At 34.3% G+C, this 25,601-nt stretch overlaps 1 protein-coding gene across 3 annotated transcripts; it reads left to right on the top strand.

The window, feature by feature from the left end:
• Positions 1 to 1,910: 1,910 nt before the first annotated feature.
• Positions 1,911 to 19,706, top strand: gek (serine/threonine-protein kinase gek). Of its 3 annotated transcripts, XM_089070769.1 has the most exons (27): positions 1,911 to 2,071; positions 3,220 to 3,398; positions 3,569 to 3,748; positions 3,830 to 4,101; positions 4,190 to 4,489; positions 4,648 to 4,791; positions 4,893 to 5,015; positions 5,103 to 5,311; positions 5,483 to 5,697; positions 5,794 to 6,797; positions 6,949 to 7,184; positions 7,289 to 7,395; positions 10,169 to 10,366; positions 11,268 to 11,431; positions 11,504 to 11,759; positions 11,997 to 12,283; positions 12,423 to 12,566; positions 12,793 to 12,928; positions 13,131 to 13,372; positions 13,470 to 13,650; positions 13,756 to 13,944; positions 14,097 to 14,288; positions 14,422 to 14,606; positions 14,839 to 14,937; positions 15,056 to 15,179; positions 15,523 to 15,680; positions 17,489 to 19,706. In XM_089070769.1, exons 2-27 carry the CDS (start codon positions 3,266 to 3,268, stop codon positions 17,600 to 17,602), a joined length of 5,592 nt encoding a protein of 1,863 aa, XP_088926895.1. In that variant the 5' UTR covers positions 1,911 to 2,071; positions 3,220 to 3,265; the 3' UTR covers positions 17,603 to 19,706. The 3 variants fall into 3 exon arrangements, with proteins under 3 accessions (XP_088926895.1, XP_088926894.1, XP_088926892.1); XM_089070768.1 differs by lacking the exon at positions 10,169 to 10,366; XM_089070766.1 differs by lacking the exon at positions 10,169 to 10,366 and having other exon boundaries at positions 3,220 to 3,449.
• The last annotated feature ends 5,895 nt before the right edge of the window (positions 19,707 to 25,601 follow it).

Here is a 25,601-nt window from a genome sequence, read left to right as displayed (position 1 = left end):
TGTATAGTTGTATACGCAAAGAACATAAAAGATTTAACGCAATATTTTTTATTTGAAATTAAAACAAAATAAAATAACTAGATCATACTTAGTTATATTTTAAGAATATTTTCACTTTTATTTTATCATGTTGTACTTTACGGTATATTTTTTGTTTTACATGTACATTTTTAAACAAGGAATAAATAGTAATAATAAAAATTTAAATTTTAAATAATTAACTGTTATTAAAAAAAAACCCTAAAAAAAAGTTACCTATTATTTTTATAATTGCTAATAAAATCGCGCGCATGTGGTCATCGACTCAATATCAGTAATGTTATACGCTATTATGATAGTAGCGAATCATTGCACCGCATTGTACATTTCTATTCTAAATGTACATTGTGTACAAGTTAGAAAGAGAAATAAAGTTATAATAAAAAGAGGAAGTAAGACGAAATATCATGCCCTGATTAGTTACATACTTCTTTCACGCATGCGCAATTTATTTTAATATATGCAACATCAAAGGCACCGACGGAGAGTTGCACTACTATATATACTGTGATATTGAACTGAATATTCATTATTCTGTTTTAGATATTATATAAGGCATATCTTCACTTGGACTCTAGTAAAAGAAAAAAAATTAAGTATAGAAAGAATTATTGAGAAGTGAATTCAAAATTAACACACACCTACATAGGATGAGTCAATGAAAAGAAAAAACTTCAAAAAGTTTCATCTCATTTTTTTTGTAATTATACACACACGCACACACACACACACACACACACACACACACACACACACACACACACACACACACACACACACACACACACACACACACACACACATATCATAAATAATCTTATCAATTAATAGATCTTTTTGAATTCTATAACTTTTATCTAAAATTTTATTTTTTAATATGTACAACAATATGTACACATATATATCGTAAATATACATTTTTTTATATTTAATAATTGTGTTTTGCATATTTGTATATACATATGGCAATGGAAATAAACTTATATGTGAATTAAATGCGAATTAAAAATTTTGAATAATCTTTTTTTTATTGTATTTGTTAATTTGCATAAATTATTGCATTTGTTTCTCTTTAATTACATATATTATTTTATTTTATTTTATTACTTTATTTATTATTTTAAACTGTCCGCGCTGCACATTCAACATTATGGCCGACCATTTCACTTCAGGGGGTCAATCATGTAACTTTACGTGAAATTTTTCACTTTTCATTTTTCACTTTTTACTTTTCATTTTTCACGTTTGACATTTCACATGAAACTTTTCATGTACAGCGATTATGTATGTAGCTTGGATGCGAAATCGGATGGAAAGTGAAATTATGAAACATAGTTTCATAGGTTTTATAGGTTTTATAATGAAAATTATTTTATTGGTACAGTATTATATACATCTTTTAATAACCAATTGTATATGTATTACGTATTGTAATTGTATATGTATTACACTTAATCCTAACGCAGCCCTAACCTTGTCTATTCCGAAGCATATTTATTAATTCCCTAGATTTCCACCTTTCCGTCATCAAGATACATAGCAGAAAAGTTCACGTTTTCAGAAAAATTTCACATTTTCACGTTTGAAAGAGTTACATGATCCCGCAAAGTACATGATCGTAAGTTCACGTGAAACTTTTCACTTTTCACGTTTCCGCCCTAGGGGAAAAGTTACATGATCGACTCCCAGATCAAAAGATGCCGACATAGAATGAATCTACTATCTACTTATACTGTGTCCTGACAGGAAAAAGAAAGTGCGAAGGAAGAAAGTGCCCTATCTCTATATTCCTATATCTACGGCTCGCATGTGTCCGGATATTATATAGCGTTATCCATCTACGTTTCATTTGTAACGGTTACGTTTAATGACGTAAAGCTGCCATATTTTTTCTTCGTAGAGCTTGCTAGGGGGTCAATTGAATTGTTGGTGTTCGGAGATGGCTGTACAAGATGGTTTGTGATAACCGAATGGTGCGCGTAATGAACGATTGAGGAGAGCATTGAAAGCAGGGCGCGTCTCATTTCAACAGGTATATTCGGGAAATCGGTTGATTGGAACGAAGATCTTTCGCGGTTGTAATTACTTGCTATACAATAGTAGAGAGTTATGCGTCACGCGTTTGCTCGGATGGCAATGTGGTGTGTCTAGCGAGGTTATAAATCTGAAATTTAGGATGATTCGCGACTTCTCTCGCAACAACATCTCTTACGCGTCTTTACGATGTTGTACGATGATGTGATATCTCATTATGCGTTTCGATAGTGACGAATCGCGACACAACTTTTCGCAATTTTGTCAAATTCTAGATTTCGTTCGTAGCTATGATGTCTGTTTCGGTGCACTATTTTTACCCCTGCGCGTTTTTATTTAGACGTATTTCTCTCGTTGCACGTTTTCGTCGAATATTTTAGCTATCTTTGTAGCAGTTACGTAATTTTCTACATGAATAATCCCAGTGCGATGACCGAGAACGAAATAAATGAAACTGGAATGTTTCGTGCGTATTAACGTATTTTATCCATCGACAGTTTCATAGCGATGTGAAGAGAAAAAGAAAGAGAGAAAGGACGAAAGTTGATTTATTCGATTATGTCTTCTTATGTTGATATATTTCGATTTTTTTTTTTTTATTTTCGAGCATTCGATACGCGATTCGATATTTCCAAGATAGTATTCTAAATAGATTTTTTTTTAAGTTGATTGTTGAAATATGGAAATGTCTTTTTCGATAGAGAATTTTTACACATATATTTTGCGCATAAATTCTGTTTGGTGCGTTTTCACTCTGATTATTTTTGTTTTCTGTATTTTTTTTCCAAGTACCTTTTGAATTTTTTTCTTTTTTTCTTTCATCTTTTCCTTTGTTTTCTTGTGCATTTTCCTTTTTTGCTCTTTCTCCATAATCTTTGATTTGTAATTGAACTGGATAATAAAAGCTGATGTAGCATTAAGATTGTGAAAGGAAGATTATTCCATATATTATTTGGAAAAGAGAAAGATATGTCAAGATATCTCGCTTCCATTATCTTTGCGTTTTTTGCAAGAGCATTGCTTTATGGGAACAAGAATTATTTGATTTATATGTGTCTTACAAATGTATATATTTAAGAGATAATTGCATTGAGTGATCGTTGTGTATCATAGATATGTGTATCATAGAAACATTGTATGTTACAGGAATTTTATCAGAACGTAATCATGTGGCGTAAGGAGATGATGAATAATGATAATGGAAACGTCTGTTCTGGATTGTGGTAAAAAGCAGCCTTGTCGACGAAGCGACATGTCGGATTCGTCGCGATATCTTTATGGCCATCTTCCTTCTGATATTATGCCGAAAGAACTTCCCAACAATGGTAACGATACTACGATCGTGTGTGGCCACATATCGAACGAGATAGCATTTTGTATGTTAGATTTGATAAAAGATTGCATTTGTGATATGTGTCGACATATGCTTATACAAATCTCTACTCTTGTTTGTTTTCGTCTCGATTTATGTTTGAATTGGAAATATGCTACATAGGCGTAGGAGGAAAGTTACGCCAACTTGAAGGTCTGTTCATTGGCTGCTCTGCCCAAGGTGGACGAGCGGGTCACACCGTCTCAATCGAGACGCTTATCGATGTTTTACTCGTGTTGTACGACGAGTGCTGCAACTCTTCGTTACGTCGCGAGAAGACTGTTTCTGATTTTATTGAGTTTGGTAAGAAAACTTCCCTTCGAGCATTATGCGCGGCTGTTGTGTGCGAACGTTCATTGATCACACGGCTTTGTTTGCTTGCAGTAAAACCGATAGCTTCATGCATAAAGAGTTTGCAGTTGACGCGAGAAGATTTTGAAATCGTCAAAGTCATTGGCAGAGGGGCGTTCGGGGAAGTATGCGTAGTGAGAATGCGCGGCTCGGACAAGGTGTTTGCTATGAAGATTTTGAACAAATGGGAGATGTTGAAACGTGCTGAAACCGCATGCTTTAGAGAAGAGAGGGATGTATTGGTGTATGGTGATCGCAGATGGATCACAAATCTGCACTATGCCTTTCAAGATGACAATAACTTGGTAATAGATTAGATAGTTGCGTCGTTTTACGAGATATCGATTAACCATTTGTCTGACTGTTACTTTTATGTGTATCGCGTTTCTACAGTATCTCGTCATGGATTACTATTGCGGTGGAGATTTATTGACGTTACTGAGCAAATTTGAGGATCGTCTACCCGAGGATATGGCTCGATTTTATATAGCGGAGATGGTGCTAGCTATAGGTTCTATACATGACTTGCGCTATGTGCATCGTGACATTAAGCCCGACAATGTTTTACTAGACGCGAATGGTCATATCAGATTAGCTGATTTTGGTTCTTGTTTGCGACTATTTGAGGATGGTACGGTGCAGAGTAACGTCGCAGTTGGTACCCCGGACTACATTTCACCAGAGATATTGAGGGTAAAAGACTCTACATATTGCGCCTTGCGCCGATAAATATCCCGTTACGACCATAATTTCGATAGTACGACTTTCATCCTCTTATATGTTTCCCGTATGTGTATATCGCGTCACGATGCACTCGTTGTTATTTCTATCATTCTGTATATACTTATCAGGCAATGGAGGACGGTCAGGGACAGTATGGTCCTGAGTGCGATTGGTGGTCCCTCGGAGTATGCATGTACGAAATGCTCTATGGTGAGACACCTTTTTATGCGGAATCTCTAGTCGAAACTTATGGAAAAATTATGAATCACAAGGTAATGCTTTTAAATCTCGTCCCGATTGCTCGATTGTGTTTATTTGATTTTCGAAGACTCGTCGCTTGTTGGCATAAACGGTTTTTTTTTTTTTTTTGTAGAATTGTTTTGACTTTCCTACGGACGCTATGTATGATGTTTCTGAAGAAGCCAAAGATCTGATGCGGAAATTGATTTGCAGCTCTGAATTTAGATTAGGTCAAAACGGAATTGACGATTTCAAGGTAAACTTCGAAAAATTGTCACTGTGATAATTATGACTTATCGTGTCGATTCCTAACCCATATGTTATATTTTTCTTTTTAATGCAGAAGCATCCTTGGTTCGACGGAGTCGATTGGGATACGCTCAGAGATAGCACCGCACCGTACATTCCTGAAGTTTCGTCACCCAGCGATACGTCGAATTTTGACGTTGACGATACTGATGTTCGCACTTCCGATGCCGTTCCGCCAGCCGCTAATTCTGCCTTTTCCGCGCTTCATTTACCATTCGTTGGGTTTAGTTTTACGCAAGGAAGGTACGAAACATTTATTTGCTTTGTTTTACGTAATATTTCTATAACGCGTATGGCAATGCGATGTCCACGTTAATGTTTTCATTGTTTCTTTGAGTTTGATTGAGAAAATATGCCGACTTTTATCAATGGCATATCTTTGCCGCTACGGTTTTAATTTTGAACTGGTTACAGTTGCATATCGGATCTTGGTTGTGTTTCCACTCTATCTCAAACAGACAAGCGCTTGCAGATACTCGAAGAAGAAAACGCACGATTGACACAAATTATCGACGATATGAAAAATCAGTCGGGTATAAGCCATTCTTCGCCTGGTATCTCGCCCGATTCTAGTAATGCTACCAGAAAGCTTCAGGATGAAATAAATACGCTTACGAAACGCAATTGTGGTAAAGTTATAGTCGTAATTGTCGTAATTTGTGTATATCGATCGCATATAACGTTTTCGTCGCGGTGTTGACGCGAGACCTGCTTCTTTTGTACAGAATTGGAATCGCAATTGAAATCTATGGACGTTCCACGAGAATTGCGAACTTTGGATAACGGCGACATGATGAAATTCCGGGAACTGGAGAAACTAGTTCGTTGTTTACGCTCGGAGAAAGAAGAAGCTATCAAGGACAAGTTGGACGCGCAAGAGAAACTAAAACTTCAGGACAAGGAGTTGAAGGATGCGCTCACGCAACGTAAACTCGCGATGGCGGAATATACGGAAGTCTCGGATAAATTGTCCGAACTACGACAACAGAAGCAAAAGTTATCAAGGCAGGTTCGAGATAAAGAGGAAGAATTGGAAGTTGCGATGCAAAAGGTCGACACTTTGCGTCACGATATTCGAAAAGCCGAGAAACTACGTAGAGAGTTGGAGAATAGAATCGACGAAGCGATGGCGGAGACTAGCAAAGAGAGAAAATTGAGGGAACGCAGCGAGGAATATTGCAAACAAATGCAAGAAGAAACGGAAAAAATCAGACAACGATCTCTTGGAAACGACGCCAGTGCGAATCACGCTTTGGCCACTCAGGAAATTAATAGGTTAAAAGCGGAAGTTGAGAAACTTGAGGTTCAATATAACGAAAACTTAACTCAACAACAAAGCAGATTTAATCTCGAGATTCGAAGTCTGCAAGAACAATTGCATGAAGCGGAAACTAGAAGAGAATTATTGGAGAGAGAGGTACAGCTCACCAAGGAGAAATTGGATGCTGCGAGATTGGAGAACATTACGGACAGCGAAGAAACTATAAACGAGTTAAACAGACGTCACGAGAGAGAAAAGATTATGCTGGTCGAAGAAAATAAGAAACTCGTATTGGAACTTGGTGCTCTCAGTGACAGCGTTAATAGATTACAAGGTGAAAGAAGACAGTTAGATGATGAATATGAGGAATTGAGAAACAAAAAGGAAGCTATCACTCAATGGGAAGCTCAAATTACCGAAATTATTCAATGGGTATCGGACGAGAAAGATGCTCGTGGTTACTTGCAGGTATGCGCTCATGCTCTAAGTTTGAACGTTCTCAAATGTTTGTCGCAGATACCAACGTGTGAGGAAGATTTATGTTGGTCTATTCATAGAGGAAAAATTTTTTATTTTAACTTTCCTAATTGTTATTTTAAATTATTTATTCTAATTACAGGCCTTGGCTACTAAAATGACGGAAGAATTGGAATTCCTGAAGCATTCCGGTGGAGTCAGCGGCGTTGGAAGTGGAACAACTATGGCGGACAAAAATTGGCGAAACCGTCGATCGCAGAAACTCGATAAGATGGAACTTTTGAATTTGCAGAGCTCTTTGCAAAGTGAGATACAAGCGAAGCAAGCGATTTCTGAGGAACTCACTAAGACTCGCTCCGATTTGATAGCCGCACAAAAGTAATTTTTCCTTGATAACGATTTTTTATTGATGAAAGAAAGAGAAATTATGCGAATTATTACGAATACGAGTTTTTTTTCTCCATCGTTTTCTTTTCTTTTAGGGAATTGAGGGACTTCAAGCAACGATTAGATACCATGTCCCATGAATTGAAGCGAAAAGACATGCAAGTAAAAGAATTGCAAGCGCGTCTCGATACCGGGGATGGCTGTAAGTATATTTCGACTGACAATGTGGAAAACGGGAAATGCACAAAAATTCATTCGTTATGTCATTATGGAAACATTACGTCTGTTTTTGTTATGCAAGTCGCAGCTGTTATGTTACTTGATTTGCAAATGTGTCGATCTCTATTCAAGCATTGAATATGTCTTCGATTTCCAGTTTCGTATCATAAAAATGTACTAATACATATACGCGCGTGCTCGCGCGATACGATATCGTATATCAAATATTTTATTGAAGCTATTCTAATTTTATAGAAATTCTTTTATAATTATACTTGCACTTTCGATAACAGCTTTTGCATGAATATTTTCGAACTGATATAGTTGTTTTGCGAATACATATGTATACATACATATGTATTTATATAGATAGTTGTTTTATTTTTCTTTACATGCAATTATTTCTTTCAAGTTACACTTATATTTACGTTTTATTTAAAAATTTTTGATTACGTATTTTTAACTTCGGATAGATACAAGAGGTTCGCTATATTTTTACTGGAAAATGATTTACAATATTCAAGTAATCTTTTTAGTTTATTTTAGTATATTTTGTTTTAATTTGTTTTTTATCTAAAATAATTTATCATACACAAAATAAGTCTTCGAGATGAGACAAAATTTAGAATGTTACATGTATACAATCGGAAGAAGATTGTTTCTTTATTTTAAAATACTTAGTACCTCGAAATGAAAGGATATTGCTTCACGTATATAGAATAATCACGTATATAGTACAATAGTTTTATAGAATTCTATATGGCCTAATTATCATAAAATGATAGGAATGCTATGAAAATGTAATGAAATTATCACAAAATAATGTGATGTCTATTCTCGACAATCAATTTTATTTTTCTATTAGTTTATAAGTATTATAAGATTTGGATATTCGCGAGACAAGTCCTCCATTTTTTTTTCTTTTTTTAATAATATTTTTTAATAATATCTTGTCATGTCTGTAATACATTACACCGTTTACTTCTTTTACTAAATGTTCTTCCAAACTTAATATTTATTCTACTTCTTTCTTGATTTTATAAGTTTCGAACACATTCAGTTCTTTCTTAACAAGACTTGTGTTGCAACTATGTTTTGTCAATTTTTTCTACATGCTGGTAAGAGAAGAAAGACAGCGTATTGGACAAACGATTTTTTTTTTCTTTTTTCTTTTTTCTTTTTTATTTGTTTCTTCTCTCGATATATTTATCTCAATTACTTGATGTAAAATATGAATGCAATTATTGTAGCGTCTATTTGAACAAATATCTATTCTCGTTATATATAAAATCGAAGATGTGTGATGAGCAAAGAGAAAATATTATGATATAAAACTTATTTGCTGTAATATCGTATCTAATACAAACTTTTAATATATATATGTGTGTGTGTGTGTGTGTGTGTGTGTGTGTGTGTGTGTGTGTGTGTGTGTGTGTGTGTGTGTGTGTGTGTGTGTGTGTAATATTAAAATATATATAATATAAACTTTTAATATATATATTATACGATATTATATATATATATATATAATATCATACTTGATGATGATGAGATGATTTCTTTCACCGATTTTACTAATCTCAGCTTGATATAAACTTACTGGAGAATGCGTGAAAAATAGAATTGAACTAATATTATTTTTTAATTAATTAAATTAAAAGTTAATTTTAAAAAGCATTATTTATATCAGAATATGATAAATTTTGATATAAATTAAATTTAATTTTGATATAAATTAAAATGTTGTAATTTATAAAACTACTAACTTTATAAAACTAAAATATTCTACATAACAAAACAATTACAATATCGATCATCAAGTGAATTTAATATTTTATGTGTAAATTAGTATAATAAGTTTGTTATGAAATAGCAAGAAGAAATTTTATTTTTATATCAAGGAATCAGGGTTTTTCTTTTACAAATTTTTTTTTCTATGTTCTTAAATTTGTAACAATGAAGAAAAATTAATAAGTTAAAGTTTATGTGTTTCAAAAATAACTAATTAAAGTATATTCGTAAATATAAAATAACTAATTATTCTAAATAAATTCATTTAAAATTAACTGAGTTATGTTGCAAGTTATTAATTTTTTAACTTTATTAGTTAATTTAAAACTTTTTAACTAGTTATTATCCAACTCTGGTGGAAAGGCATAGTTAATACAACATGAAGAAAATCGTAAATTATGAGAAAATGAATTGATCTTGGTGTGCATGAGCGAGCGCGCGTTCACATACACGCGTACGTGCACGTCACACATATATATACATATATACTATACAATATATACTATATACACACGCACGTATACGTTTACACGTACACACACGCGCATACAGATACATATATAAATGTGTGCGTATGTATGTGTATTATTATAGTACTGAAGTAAAGGATATAGAAAGGACGATTATAAAGATATTCGCTCGTCACGATCGTTATTCAGTAAAAGCGACAATCTTGTTTACTATGTAACGTGACGCTTCAATTTTTCCAAAATAAAAAATATATCATTTCTATCTATCGCGCGAAAGGAATTTTGAAAAATGCGAATGTTACATTAATTTCGTATTGATGTGCAAAATACGAATGATAGAGATCGTTATTACTGGGATCTGTGAAGTATAGTAACTCGATTCTCCAGTACGGTATGCGATTCTGATTTCTAGACTACAAAGTGCCTCTGTTTATTGGCGTAACGAGCTGCGTGTGGGGCCTCTTATTGCTCATCTTCAAACTATATTTGTGACAGCTGTCTCATCCAGCGATACAACAAGCAAATCTCCAAACATCGTTAGCACCAAACCCCAACGTATCATCGTACATCAGCCGTCATCACCCTTACCAGTAATGCGTGGTCCCCGCATCACGACTTGTCGCTTATTAACTAGATTCGTTCCAGTCAACACGTTCGTCGGTCAGAATGCCGTCGCCATCGTATCGCCGCCTGGTAAATGATGTGGCAGCAAAAAGCGACTTTGGATTGGAAGTTTTACTGCTAATTATAAAGCGCAGCGCTATGTTTTATTTTCCGTTTATTATTTTATTGTTATCTATCTTCTATTCCCGAAGGAAAATCTGACAAAATGAAATGAAGAAAAGAGGAAAATGTCATATATTCCTGCAACTTTATTCGCTTTGTCATTTCGTTTTACCGAGAACATAGCACTGTGTTACCTTTAACACCTGTGATAAACGAATATGGTATGTCACGCCCGATATTGCTCTTGTCCGACTTGTAACTGTGTTGATGAATGTTATAAATGTTATGTTTTCCAATGACGTAGTTTTGGTAATTTTTATTCGATCGATCTTGATTGACTGTCTTAATCGACCGATTAACAGTTATGTGCATTGTGTGAGTTATTTCGCTTTGTGTAAAGATCGGTTAAAACTCTTAACATTTCCAGTTTCACTAGCGATCCATTATTCCGGGTAATCGCATATCCAGTCTGTATTAGCTCACATACGAGACATGCGATATTTGCCATAATGAAGCATGTGCTAAAATGTGCTACATTCTTGCGATTTTGTTATATCTCTGACATAGCGAAGGAGGAAAACTTTTTTTTTTTTTTTTTTTTTTTTTTTTTTTTTTTTTTTTTTTTTTTTTTCTTCCTTGAGAAGCATGTATGTTTATACTTTATGTTATACTAAGAAGTTTATCATGCTCGTTTTCAGGTAAAACATGATTACTGAAACTGTAATATTTAAGACAATGATATTATTTCTCTCTCACTCTTGCAAATATTTTATATATATTGATTGCAAATATTTTATATTTATTGTCAAGTGATATTTTTGATTATTAATCAATCCGTATTATTAATTCGATCTTTGTCTTTTGTTAGTTCTAGAACGTCCTACGTCACAGATGTCCTATCTCGAACACTTTCTTAAGGAAACAACCAGTAGTACACGTCATGGAAGTGTCGACAGTGTAGAAGGTGATATTGAGGACAATCGTGCACCTAGTATTACGAGCAGTAAAAGTAATTTGTCTGAACTTAGTATCGTAAGTGCAACTTTTTCAAGAAGTAAAATTATAATGTTCTTGAATGCAGTGTGTATAATGATATTTTTCTAGGATCCAACTTCGCCGTTATCCCACGAACTTTTGAACAAATCTTCGTCTTCTCACGGTCAAACTAATTTACAACCAAAGCCTAAGTCACATCAATTTCTCGTACGAACATTTTCAGCACCTACAAAGTGTAATCACTGCACGTCTTTAATGGTCGGTTTAACGAGGCAAGGAGTCGTATGTGAAGTTTGCGGTTTTGCCTGCCACATGCCTTGTTGCGATAAAGTACCTCCAATGTGCCCTGTACCCCATGATCAAAGTAAGTAATTCAAAATGACTATTCATATAGATTCATCTGAAAGATATAATTTTGTTCGATTCAACGTTGATCAAAAATAGCGATTCTAGAGACGGTCGATACATACGAAATCGACTCTCAATCGGTCTCGTGCATAAAAGATAATTTGGGATATGTTAAAACTATCGCGTCTTTGTACCTTCGTGATATATACCTCTGTAGTTTTTTGTCACTTAACCAGTAACATGTCTGTTTCAGCCAAACGACCATTGGGAATCGATCCTACACGTGGAATAGGTACTGCGTACGAAGGATACGTTAAAGTGCCAAAAATGGGTGGTGTCAAGAAGGGTTGGGTGCGTCAATTCGTCGTAGTTTGCGACTTTAAATTATTTCTTTATGACATTTCACCAGATCGTAATGCTTTGCCATCCATATATGTTTCGCAAGTTTTGGATATGCGAGATGAAGAATTCAGTGTCAGCTCTGTTCGCGATTCGGATGTGATACACGCTACAAAAAAGGACATTCCGTGTATATTTAGGGTAAAAATGCAACATTTTAATCAAACTATAGTTACGATAAAAGCTCCTCCGGTGTATTCTGATTTTGAGCCATTAATAATAGCGATAATATATATCGTTTATCTGAAAATTGTATGGAATGTTCTGGTTTTCTATTTAGATAACTACATCACTATTGGAGCCTCCTGGTTTGAGAAATCACACGTTAATGTTGGCAGATACGGAGAGCGAGAAAACAAAATGGGTAGTAGCCTTGAGCGAACTCCATAGGATTTTGAAAAGAAACAATCTTCCAAACACAACGGTAGAAATTAGGATATAGTTAGAAATTTAGACAGTACAATACAGTACACGTTACATTTTGGTCGTTATTTTTTTTTCCATTTCTTATATCTATTTTCTATATTTGTTCTTTAATTATTATCACATGTTTATTACAGAAAATGAGAGAGTTGTCTCTTACATATGTAAATATTAAACTTGCTGCTTTTAACATTACATTGATATATTATTATTCTCTTTCATTGTAGATTTTTAGAGCGAAGGAACTGTTGGACAATACCTTGGCATTCATTAAAAATGTAATGTCAGGAGCTATTATTGATCCGGATCGTCTAGTCATTGGTACAGAAGAAGGTCTCTTCTGTTTAGATTTAGATCGTAGTGGTAAGTTATTGAAATCATCCAATGAAACCGATGCTTCACTCTTTAGACTCTTTTTTTACCGTGAACAATTTTGACCTTTTTTTCTTCGTAGATATTTAAAATTGCGAAAGAACTTACTCGTTTACATGAAAAATTATGATTATTTAAATTATATCTGATGATATTTGATGATAGACGAGCGTAAATTTTAATAAATTTACAGAAATTGCAAGAGTCGGAGAAGGGAAAAAGATATATCTTCTCGAATATGTTAATGAGGAACAACTAATTGTAGTGTTAAGCGGAAAACAACGTCATGTACGGCTAGTTCCAGTACGTGCCTTGGATGGAGACGAAGTCGAATGGATTAAAGTCGCAGAGACCAAAGGGTGTATCACGTTAACGACAGGAGTAGTACGTCGTAATCCACTTAATTACTGCTTATGCGTTGCAATAAAGAAACAAGTAAGTGACAAGACTCGTGACATGTGCGATATGTACTCAATATATTCTTGATATATTGTACATTAGCTCAATCAACATACACATCTTATTTTCACAGAATGCGTCGCAGATTATTATCTATGAGATAACACGTACGAAAACGAGACATAAACGTATACGCGAATTAATGTTACCATGTCACGCACAAACCTTACAAGTCCTTTCCGAAGGTCGCTTGTGTGTTGGCTATCCGTCTGGTTTTACTATTTACAGTATTTTAGGAGATCATCATCCTATTTGTAAGTATAATCCAAAGAAAAACAAACATATTCTCTTTATTGGTCATCATTCATTCTTATTGTCGAAACTGGCACCTTTATTCAATTTCCTTATACTTACTTCAGCTTTGGTCCATGCTGAGAATACACTCTTGGGTTTCCTTACCTATAGCGCCGTGGATGCATTACGTTGCATCGAATTGCCACGTGGTGAATTCTTATTAGTCTTCCATACATTAGCAGTATATGTCGATAGTCAGGGAAGAAAGAGTCGAGATCGAGAGATAATGTATCCTGCAGTTCCTACGGCAGTTAGTAAGTGCGATCATCGCGAATTATAGTTATTGAATTTTGACACGTTATATTACTACTTAAATACGATTATCGGAATTTTGGCTTCTACTTTGTACAAGATACAAGACATTTATTATCCTCATTACGCTTATGAATTGTTTTTTAAATTTTAGGCTATTGCGATGAATATCTGTTAGTATATAGCGAGACTCATATCGACGTATTTGACTGTACAACTGGAGACTGGCTACAAACGCTTAATGTGAAACGAGCTCGACCGTTAAATGTTTCGGGTTCTCTTACGTCTTGCGTAATAAATGACATGCCTTATGTTATTTATCTCAGCAACGTCAATTTACGTCAGCGTAAGTAAATTTCACATCTGAACTATATGTGGCACAGCTTTTGCTACGTTATACGCTGTATCGTTTGTCAAGTGATTTTAGTTGGATAGGTACAAATTAATTTCATCACTTAACATTATAAATGTTGTTCTAGGAATAGAAGTGTTAAATTTGATACCGCTGGATGCAAGTGGTAGGCAAATGACAAGACCACGACGAAGATTTTCATTGCGAGAAGGCAATAGAGCCGTTCGACCCACAGACAGACGTTCCAAAATGATTTCTGCGCCAACAAATTTCAATCATATTAGTCATATGGGTCCAGGAAATGGGATACAAGTGCGTGGAAAGTTTGATATTCAAAAATTTTGATTTTATTATATAAATGACTTTATTATTATACATTATAGATGATTCATAAATATAAACATGTACATTTTAAAAGATTACTAAGGCATTCAATAATCTCTAATATTACGACATCCACATATGTGTATTCGCATGTACACACACACACACACACACACACACACACACATACATATATATATATTTTTTTTTTATATTATAGATACAGCGTTTATTAGATTTGCCCACGACATTGGAAACTGCTGATCAACAACATACGAGTCATCATGGCAGTTCTCATCTCCACAGTAGTCAACAAAGAGTAAGTAAATTTTCTTTTTTTAAATAACAATGAATCAATAATTTTTCTCGATCGAATAAGTTTATTCTAACAAGGCAAACACAAATATCTCTCTTTTCACTTGATATTTTCTTTATAGTTATATGATTCTACACTTCAAACACCCAACAAACCAGCACCATTGCCTCCAAGGCATCCCCCTTCCGATGCGCGTCGCTTGAGTTCGCATATGTCAAGAAATTCTGGATATTCACCGCACAACGGTAAATTTATCTAAAATAATTTGCATAAACTAATCCATTATAAAGTCCAATTCTGTAACAAGTTCAATTCAATTTTCTCATATTTATAATGTTACAAATGAAATTATGTATGTGAGAAATATACTTTTATATACTTTTCAGTTAATTAGCTATTGGATAATAATTAATCAGATTAAATATATGTACATATAAAATATATGCGTGCGTGCGTGCGTGTATGCGTGTATTTTGTGTGTGTGTGTGTGTGTGTATATATATATATATATTTCACTTAACATTATATATATATATATATATATATATATATATATATATATATATATATATATATATATATATATAGGTTCGACAACATCACGAAGAGGTCCTGCACCACCACGACCAACTGCCACGCCTCCTTCCTTACCGCGTACTCCAGTAGATCAAATTGATTCCGAATCGATACACTTGCGCTCGCACACTCCACTCTCTCTTGGCAGTATCGCATCTTTACATAACAAGGTAAATTTATCATTTTCATATATACTGATACAAATTGATTATAGTCGTAATACATAGAAACAATCAGGGTTGGGAAAGTTGCCTTGTAAAAGTAACTAGTTATCGTTACAAGTTACCGATTTTAAAAAATAACATGTTACAATTATAATTACTCAAAAAGTAACGAATTGTTACTTTTTAGTTACTTCTCTTTTAATTACTTTCTCTGTTTACTTCCTATAATGTTTTGTGCATTGCTATTTTAAATATAAAACCTTATATTTCTAATATATTTCTTGTAATATATTTCTAAGGACTGATTGCAACAACATTAAACGAAATTTAAAACTTTAAATTTATTATAACAGTCGAATTTGATTGGTTTTTATTTTACATCTAAGCAATCACATTAAGACTAAGTTCAGAAACGTCATCCGAGTATTCCTACGCATCATTTTATTCTTGTTTAACATTCGGTGAAAAACAAAGATAAAATGATGGATAAAAAGATAAAATGATACATGGGGTATTCAAATGTTTTCGAACATAGTCTAAAAGTGTGAGAAGCAGACTGTTAGTGCTATTAGCTGTGTTCAACTCAAACAGCTTTGCAACTGTGTAAGATTCTTAACATATTGGCTCCGGAACCAATTTCGGTGTTCTTTCCGTTCGACCGGCGCAGAGTTGAGCGCAAGCTAAGTCATATAGAGCATAAACAAAAAATGATACGCTCGACGCGACTATTCTGTTCCAATCTTTTTCTAAAATTTGGCCAATACATTAACATAGAAAATAAAAACACAAAAATAAATAAACGTAACGTAAATTTACGTTGTAACGTTTTGCGATACGCGTGAAAAAAAAAATCAAATTTATATTTAGACTACTTTAATAAACTATTATTGAAAAAGTATAAATATGTCGTTTTTATATTTTATGAATCACTAATCTTATTTGATAAGTTTGATAGCGTCGGTCTACGGCCACGGACCAACACCTAGACGAAAAATGCAATGTCAGGCCCTAGGACCGGCGCCGGCCAAACGAAAAGATCAGCTAAGGACCGGAGCCATCGTATTAAATGTGATTAGTTTATACATTTAGATCCATGAGAAACTAAAGGAGAAACTAACAAAAATTCATCATATCAAAGACTTTTACAACAGTTGCAAAGCTGCTTTCTCTGCTGAACGTAGCTATTGTATTATTTTATCATTAAATATAAAACAAGAATGGAATGACACAATAGCGCTAAATGACAAATAAATTTGAAATATAAAGTAACGGTGAAAGTAACTATTAAATTATTAATTACTAAAAAAAAATGTAATTAAGTTAAGTTACAGTTATAAATGGAAAAAAGAAACGAAGTTAAGTTATTGAAAAAAAGTAACTCTAACTGTAACTTCGTTGACGAAATAAATGACGAGTTACTTCCCAACCCTGTAGGCCTATTCTCTAACTTCTTAACGACAGTCGTTATCACTATGTTGTCGTCGCGCAGGTATAATATATGGGGAAAAAGCTGCGTAACGACATACCTAGTGAAACTATCGTTAAGAAGTTAAAGAATAGGTTGGAAACAACATGACTAATGAGTTTATCGTATTCGTATATAATTTGATGTCATACGATTTAAAGATGAATTTCAATTTTGCAATTATCAATACAATATCTATACGCGCATAAGATAAAAGGATACGGCGCATAAGAAAAGGATTTTATATATATATATATATATATATATATATATATATATATATATATAAAATTGTGCGTGCGTGTGTACGCCACGTATATATATATACACGCACATCTTTTTTATATAGGAGCATCCGTCTGGTGGCAGTCCTAGACACTCGATAGCTTCGAACAATAGCTCAAATCCATCAACTCCACCAAGTCCCGCCCACGATCATGGATCATCATCGTACGATTCGTAAATTCATTTAACATTTATGAGGATCTAAATAAACGGTATGTATCTAGAGTACATCTTTGAGAAGAATAATTAATTTGGTATAAATATATGCACGTGCACTTGTGCGCATCCTTACAGTACACACACACACACACACACACACACACACACACATACATACACACAATGTGTGTATATTATATTTGTGTGTGTGTGTGTGTGTGTGTGTGTGTGTGTGTGTGTGTGTGTGTGTGTGTGTGTGTGTGTGTGTGTGTGTGTGTGGAGCTCTTATATTCTTATACACATATTTCTTCATTCTTTATCTATCTTTTCATTGTTATAAAGTTTGATAATCGATAATTATAATTTATCGTCATCATTAATATTTTAACTGCGTTAACTTATCAATGTACAAATCTCTCTTATTCGGTAAATTAGAAATCGAAGAAAATTAATTTCAAACTCGAGCCTAACATATATAGTCATATATTTATAATTTAAATGTTAGAGATACCCAGTATCGTTTGATCTTTGAAGTGGAAAGTTATTTCACGTATCATCTTACCATCGTGCAATATAATTATATTACAATGCATAAGTATGCATAATTATGCATACTTAATGTAAAATGAGTCAAATCACACGTGTTGCGTAATTACATATACATATAAATCAACTGCAGCAAATTTCCTTCGTAAGAAATGCAATAGTGCATTTTTATAATTTTCTCACTTTTAAGAATTTAAATATAATAATTTATGATACACTTAATGAAGACATCCATTAATAAACTATTGTAAATACTTTACACTCCGACGAGAGAAACGATATATTGTTGAGTTGCTTTGCGATGCCATATCTATTTCTTTCGGTAGTTATCATTTTTTATTTCGATAAGAATGATTTTGCATTTTACATAACAAAATTGGAATCTCAGTCAAATTAATTAGCAATAAAATTTACACTATTTAATATATCATGTGTATTCTCGATATTAAGCGTAAATAGTAGCATAGTGAACGTATAAGTATACTTAAGTATATTAATGTCATACGGGGAATAACTGCGCAATAATGTGACAGATTCTCTTTAATTTTTCTTTTCACTGCATGAATAATCAATCAATCAATCAATCCAATCATTAATATTCTCTCTCTCTCTCTCTCTCTCCCTCTCCTCTCTCTCTCTCTCTCTCTCCCTCTCCTCTCTCTCTCTCTCCCTCTCCCCTCTCTCTCTCTCTCTCTCTCTCTCTTCTCTCATCCCCTCCCCTCCGCTCCGCTCTCTACAGTATGATTGATTATTTTATAATAAATTAGAAACAAAATCGAAAAATATTTATATATAAACTTTGGTAGTTGTTTTCTTGCTATTAAAGTAACGCTTGTTGCGCGACTATTTCCGGTTTAATGAGACGATAAATTAAATGGAGCGCAAATTGATTCGATGCCTTATGACTAAACTTTTCTACACGTCATAATGCACTAATGTACATGGTATTATTCGACATGTGAATAGTATAATGATCGTGTAACGTGTCACGAACTCCCACTGATAATAAATAATCATTAAGAACGGACATTGCACTCACGTGTATGCTATAGACATACGTGATGTTGTGTCAAAAATACACAATAGAAATATGTATCGTGTGTATATCGATGCGTATATTCCAATTGGAAATAGAACGAGAGAGTATTGTTTCTTGACAATTTTGACAATTTTAATGTTCAGTCTTGGATCGAAAGCATAATCCATCGATCATCAGAAAGCATAATCCATCAACAGAATCTTAGCGCGGATCATTTGAAAACGCTAGTTAGTAGAAAGGAACATATTACTATGGCAATTACTAGACACATAAAATATTACACATATGCAAATATATTTAAGTGCAATGTATCGAAATTAAAGATAATGTTAAAATAATGAAAAAGCGAAAACCAAGTATTGAGATGCAGTTAGGATGTTCTAAATAGTTTTTCTCCTTTGTAAATTAATATGTATGAATTAGGTTTTAAACAATATAACGTGTATATAACGAGATTGCAACATGCTTTCGTTACTTTTGTATGTATAACGAGTGGGCAGAGTGCCAGTATGCAAAATATATAACCAAATGGAATTAATTTATTTCAACCAACAAACATATTCCTCATCTTTGTAATAACAACAAGTTTATATGACTAATATCAATTCTCTTTATAACTATTGTTATCCTAGAAGAAAATGCAAAAAACAAAGATAAATTATGCAAATTTAAATTACTTTAAATGCAAATTACGTTCTGTACGTTTCGAAATATAAAAAAAGATATAATTACACGTATTTACTAAAAAAAGGAGGAAAGAGAGAAAAGAGTCGAAGTAGAAAATTATAAGAATTTTGGTCACAAGAATCACAAGAAGACAACTGTCTCAGGATGTTATGCCAGTAGTTTAAGTATGGTAACATGAACGATCAAGACTTGAACAAACTGATGATAATAATTTTATGCTCGTTATTCTGCACACGTCTCCCCCCCCTCTCTCTCTCTCTCTCTCTCTCTCTCTCTCTCTCCTCCCCTCCCTCCCTCCCTCCATCTCCCCATCTCCCCCTTCCCCTCTCTCCCTTTTCCCCTTCCTCCCTCTCCCCTCCCTCCCATCTTTCTCTCCCCCTTCCCTTCCCCTCTCTCCCTCCTCCCTTTCTCCTTCTTTCTCCCCCTCTCCCCTTCTCTCTTCCTTCCTCCCCTCGCTTTCTCCTCCTCCCTCTCCCTCTCCCCCCTCTCTGTCTCTCTTTCTCTCATTCAATTTCTTGATTCATAAAAAGTAAAGATATCCAACATTAAAAAGTTGAATGATGTGCGACTATATTAAATAAAAATCATAATAAGATGTCGCATAAAACATTCGCGCTCGATTATATTTTAAATATTTTCGCGCGTCCATTTATTAGCGGTGATATGTGTGTGCATGCGCATGTATGTATGTATGTATGTATGTATGTATGTATGTATGTATGTATGTATGTATGTATGTATGTATGTATGTATGTATGTATGTATGTATGTATGGATGGATGTATGGACATGCGCACACATTTGTTTTCTGGATACACATTTCAAATTATTGTTATCGATGATTATTATCAAATCGGCAACCTTATTCTAAATGAAGAGAAGAGATGTCAATATTATGCAATTTAATCGTATCGTATCGTCTTAAAAAGTACCGTAGAACATATTTTGTGGTGTGTGTGTGTGTGTGTGTGTGTGTGTGTGTGTGTGTGTGTGTGTGTGTGTGTGTGTGTGTGTGTGTGTGTGTGTGTGTGTGTGTGTGTGTGTGTGTGTGTGTGTGTGTGTGTGTGAGAGAGTGAGTGAGTGAGTGAGTGAGTGAGTGAGTGAGTGAGTGAGTGAGTGAGTGAGTGAGTGAGTGAGTGAGTGAGTGAGTGAGTGAGTGAGTGAGTGAGTGAGTGACACATATACACACATATAATATGTATATAGCGCGCGCGCGCACACACACACCATACTATATATATATATATATATATATATATATATATATATAAAACATATTATTCACTGTACATCAAATAATGGACAAAAGTGGAATAAAGTTTAATATAGTTTAATATAGTTTACGATTGCGATTGGAAGAGATACGTACAAAGTGAACGTATCATTGTACTTATCGATAGAATCGAATGATCCGCCTATCTTCCGTTACTTAAGAATCTTAAGATATAAAGATATCACGTATTCGTATTTTGTTTTCTCGTTTTTTTTCGGTCCGGCGATCGATGCATCACACGAAAGGAATTGTCATTCCTGTATATAGCATTGATTTCATATCTTTGTAAATAATTCAATTTCGGTCTACTCTCTTCTCGAATCTATTTAAGATATATATTCCCAGTGACTCCAATTAATTTACAAGCCTATCGTTATTTATATCAGATATCAGACATATTCTCCGTGGGGCTATTAAAAAATATTATATCCAGTTTATCATGTTATATGTAAAATGAAGATACACATATTGTTTTTTACTAAGTATTATTGAAGTGTACGGCATTCTGCGCGACAACAGATTATATATTATATATACAAATTGTACGAATGTGAGTAGCTTTTTTTTACATAAGCTGACAATCATCTGTTTAACCCTATATAACTCGGTGTAATTTTTCCAAGTAATAATAATTTTTAATGCATTGTAATAATTGTTATTTTACTGGACTATTAGATAATAGCGCGATACTATTGTACTAAAATTAAGAAAACTTTATCTTTCTAGCTTTTTCTTCCTCTCCTTTCCTTTTCAGCACTCGTTCCCCGCCAATCTTTTTCCAATGAATATTGATCCAAATAAAATTTATCAAGAAATGATGCGCGCTGTACGATTATTCATATTTTATTAATTTAATTTGATATATGTTATGAAATTCCATAATAATAATTGTGAGTTATAGAGGGTTAAGTAACGTTGTTTTTTAAATTGTTAAATTTTGTCAGCGTATAAACAATAAGAGTATATTACTTTGCAAACAATCTCCTTCCTCTTCCTTCTCCCTTCCCCTTCTCTCAAATGTATACACACATTCTGATACATTATTTATTCGAAATTCGTGTAGCAATATTTATTAAAAACGAAATATTTGCACTTTAAACGAAAATTATTCTTTTATTGTAAATTATCGCGTGTGAGCTATTACTAGCAAGAGAGACCAAACTGTATGTATCTAAGTATCTCATCGCTATAAGATGACGCCAAACGCCTGTCTATAGACTTTGTAATATTTATATCGTTCGTCATATTCCTTTTCGCATGTAAGATTACCAAAAGAAAGGTAGCGAAATGTATGTACCATATTTTTTATTTTATTCATTCGGAAACAAATGAATTTTTTTGTGTAGACCAATTATATTAATAAAAATAAAAAACCCATGTTTGTTGCATAATTAATCATATCCATAATAATGTTCAATTTCTTATTTAGTTTAAAATGACAGGTACAAGACACACAAAATTCGAAATGCAATTCCGAAATGAGAGTCGGAGTGCAGACTTCTTCTGCATAGCGCAGAAGGAAACAAACCAATATAATAGTTCTTTATTTCCATCCCCAAAATGCATGAAACGTAATCTGCGGTGCTACAAATGCTTCAAAGCAACTTTGATTGGTCAATTCATAATATTTTTTGTTCCGATTGATTAATCAAATGCTTCGAGATTTTGTAGCAGTAAGGGCCTATTCAGATAAACTTATATAGCAACATAACCATATGCATAAGGAAAATTATCCAATTGCATTTTACGGCTGCGTTCCGATATTCACTGCCAATACTGAAAATATATAGTTCATATCACGTATATTATAGATTTTCAGTACTGACAGTGAATATCGGAACGCAGTCTACATGTGTCTTTATGATAGAAATGCGATTGGGTAATTTTTCTTATGCATATAAGATGCGTTCATGGAGTTCGCTGTCAGCGCTATTTAGCACTAACATCTGTTCACGGAGCTAGCTAGGAACGCTATCAATGTTATCATGACGGGATGACATCCGTTGACCATGTTTCAATTGACTAGCCACTCACAGGGGCCAATGTCTAGAATTTTTCCACTGTTCAAGCGCTGTGAATGGCTAGTGATCAATCGGGACGTAGTCAAATGGGTGTCATCCCATTGGTAGCGTTAATGTTCGACGAGCTCCATGAACACTGTTGGTAGCAGAGAGAAGCCTGAGAGTGGTCACGGATGCGTTTTAGGCTGCGTTCGGAAACATCGTTCATTGGTATGTTTTGGTGATTTCAGTGGGAAAGTAATAGGGGTACCGTGTGCCCTCGAGTGTGAGTGTTCCCAAACGGAGACACTCAACATCTGGGGAACTATACTTTAAGGGGTGGAGAGTGCCAGATATATCCTTGATTATGTGTCTTCAACTCCAGGGTATATGATACAGATCCTCTATCTCCTCTTCTCACTTTTTTCCCTTTTTTTCTTGCTTATACCCTTCTTTATAAATTTATCTATATTCTTCTATCTACTTCTATCTACTTTCTCTTTATCCTTAAAAAATTGCATCACACAACACAAAAATTTATGTGGAGACAAAAGACATCATATCCACTCAACGGTCAAACACCGACTATTTTTTTTTTCGAGGTTTATGACAGGTTATTGAATTAAACTTTAACAAAATACTAGCTCACACTGACTCCTCCTGCTTTTTCGAAGAGTGGTTTCGTGGCACATGGTGTGATCTTTTTCGATATTTCCGAACGATCTTACCCGAATGTACACGAGTACACACTGAGGCTGGTGTCCCATGGCGCGGAGATCCACAGCGGAACGGAACGCGCAAACCAATCACAGCGAAAGAACCAAAGAAAACTCGTTCATTCCGTTCGTGCTTTTGCTATGATTGGTTCGAGCGTTCCGTTCCGCTGTGGATTTCCGCGCCATGGGACACCAGCCTGAGTTTTCCGAATGACCGGTGTGATTAGTGCTACACTAATGTATTTTCGAACGCAGTCTTAGATGTACCCTTATTCGCGTAGGTAATGTGCACATTTTTGTGGTTCTCTTCCGTGCTAGACGCAACAGATAAAGACACGACTGTCTATCCTGCACATTACCTACGCGAATAAGGGTACAGCTAAAACGTGTTCATGATCATTCTTAGGCTTCTCTCTGGTAGTAATAAGTGGCACATGATGACAGTCATGTAATTATGGTTATGGTTATACTTCGACTTTCTAGATTTAGATATAAAATGTGACTCATTCCTTATAGAAATCTAATTTATTACTGGCCAATTTAATATTAAAAATTATTTATTTTAAGTATTAAAAGAATGTTGTTTAGTAATTTTAATACTTAAAATAAATAATTATTGACTATTTTTATTGAATATAGTCGAAAGTTGCACGAGACATTCTAAATCATATCAATTACACGTTAATTACGTGTTACTTAATACAATTATAATATCCCAGATAGCAAACGTGCACAAATTGTGAAGTTATGATACATGTTATGCCGGCAAAAATCGAGCATCAATCCAGCATAAACTGCTATATTGTAATAGATACTGCCAGCAAAAATGCAGCATATCGAACAAACTGCATTATAACATGCTGCAAAGATGCTGTAAAAATTAAACAAAGCTTGTCATCATAAATACATCAAAATTCAAACATTTTTGTTTTGCCACAGTATTCAACAAAAAATACTCTAAAATTTAGCATGATATGCCGTAAAGACATGTTGCAAAATGTAGTAAATATCTGGCATATTTAATCTTTCACGCTGTGACAGCAGAAATGCGGCAAGAATGCAACACGATTTGTAACATCAGATACTGGTAGCAGAAACAGAATACAGTGTGCCATCACATCGTAACGACAAAATTTCGAGGTATAAAGCACGATCTGCCTTATCAGTGTGTCGGCAGAAACGCAGCAGAAATCGAGCTCAGTGTGCTGTCACGACGATAAAATTAACGATAACACGACGCGGCGGATATAGGCGCGATCTGCTTTATCGGGTGAGGCAATTGATTACCAGCCATAGCGTTTGAACAGAGGAAAACCTCTAGGCACCGGCCGCTATGAGTGATCAATCACAACATGGTCAACGGGACGTTCCCTCTTTATCAACTGTGTCGGCAAAAACGCAGCAAAAATCAAGCATATATATATATATATATATATGTGTATGGAATAATCAAAAGTTGCAAGCGCACGATGAGATAAAATCGCCCACTGAGACATGCATTCGCCATTGCTAGATACGCGTGGAGCACACCAGGCGCACCTATACGTAGATGAAAGCATAGCCAATGCTGCTTGCAATCAACAACTCCACGCTTGGCAGACGCGTGTCTCACTGGGCAGTCCTATCTCATCGCGTGTTTGCAATTTGACTATTTTTATAAATTAATAACTTGTTAACTATTGCAAAAATCGCAAAATAATACAGGACTTTTCGATTCAGTTTAATCTGCTCTACCTGCATATGATCGCTTGGCTATT

This window comes from Pogonomyrmex barbatus, unplaced genomic scaffold (assembly GCF_055798465.1).
Source record: "Pogonomyrmex barbatus isolate J1 unplaced genomic scaffold, ASM5579846v1 scaffold11, whole genome shotgun sequence".
NCBI classification, from domain to species: domain Eukaryota; kingdom Metazoa; phylum Arthropoda; class Insecta; order Hymenoptera; family Formicidae; genus Pogonomyrmex; species Pogonomyrmex barbatus.
Note: the sequence above shows the minus strand (reverse complement) of the source record. Positions and strands in the feature narration are given on the sequence as shown.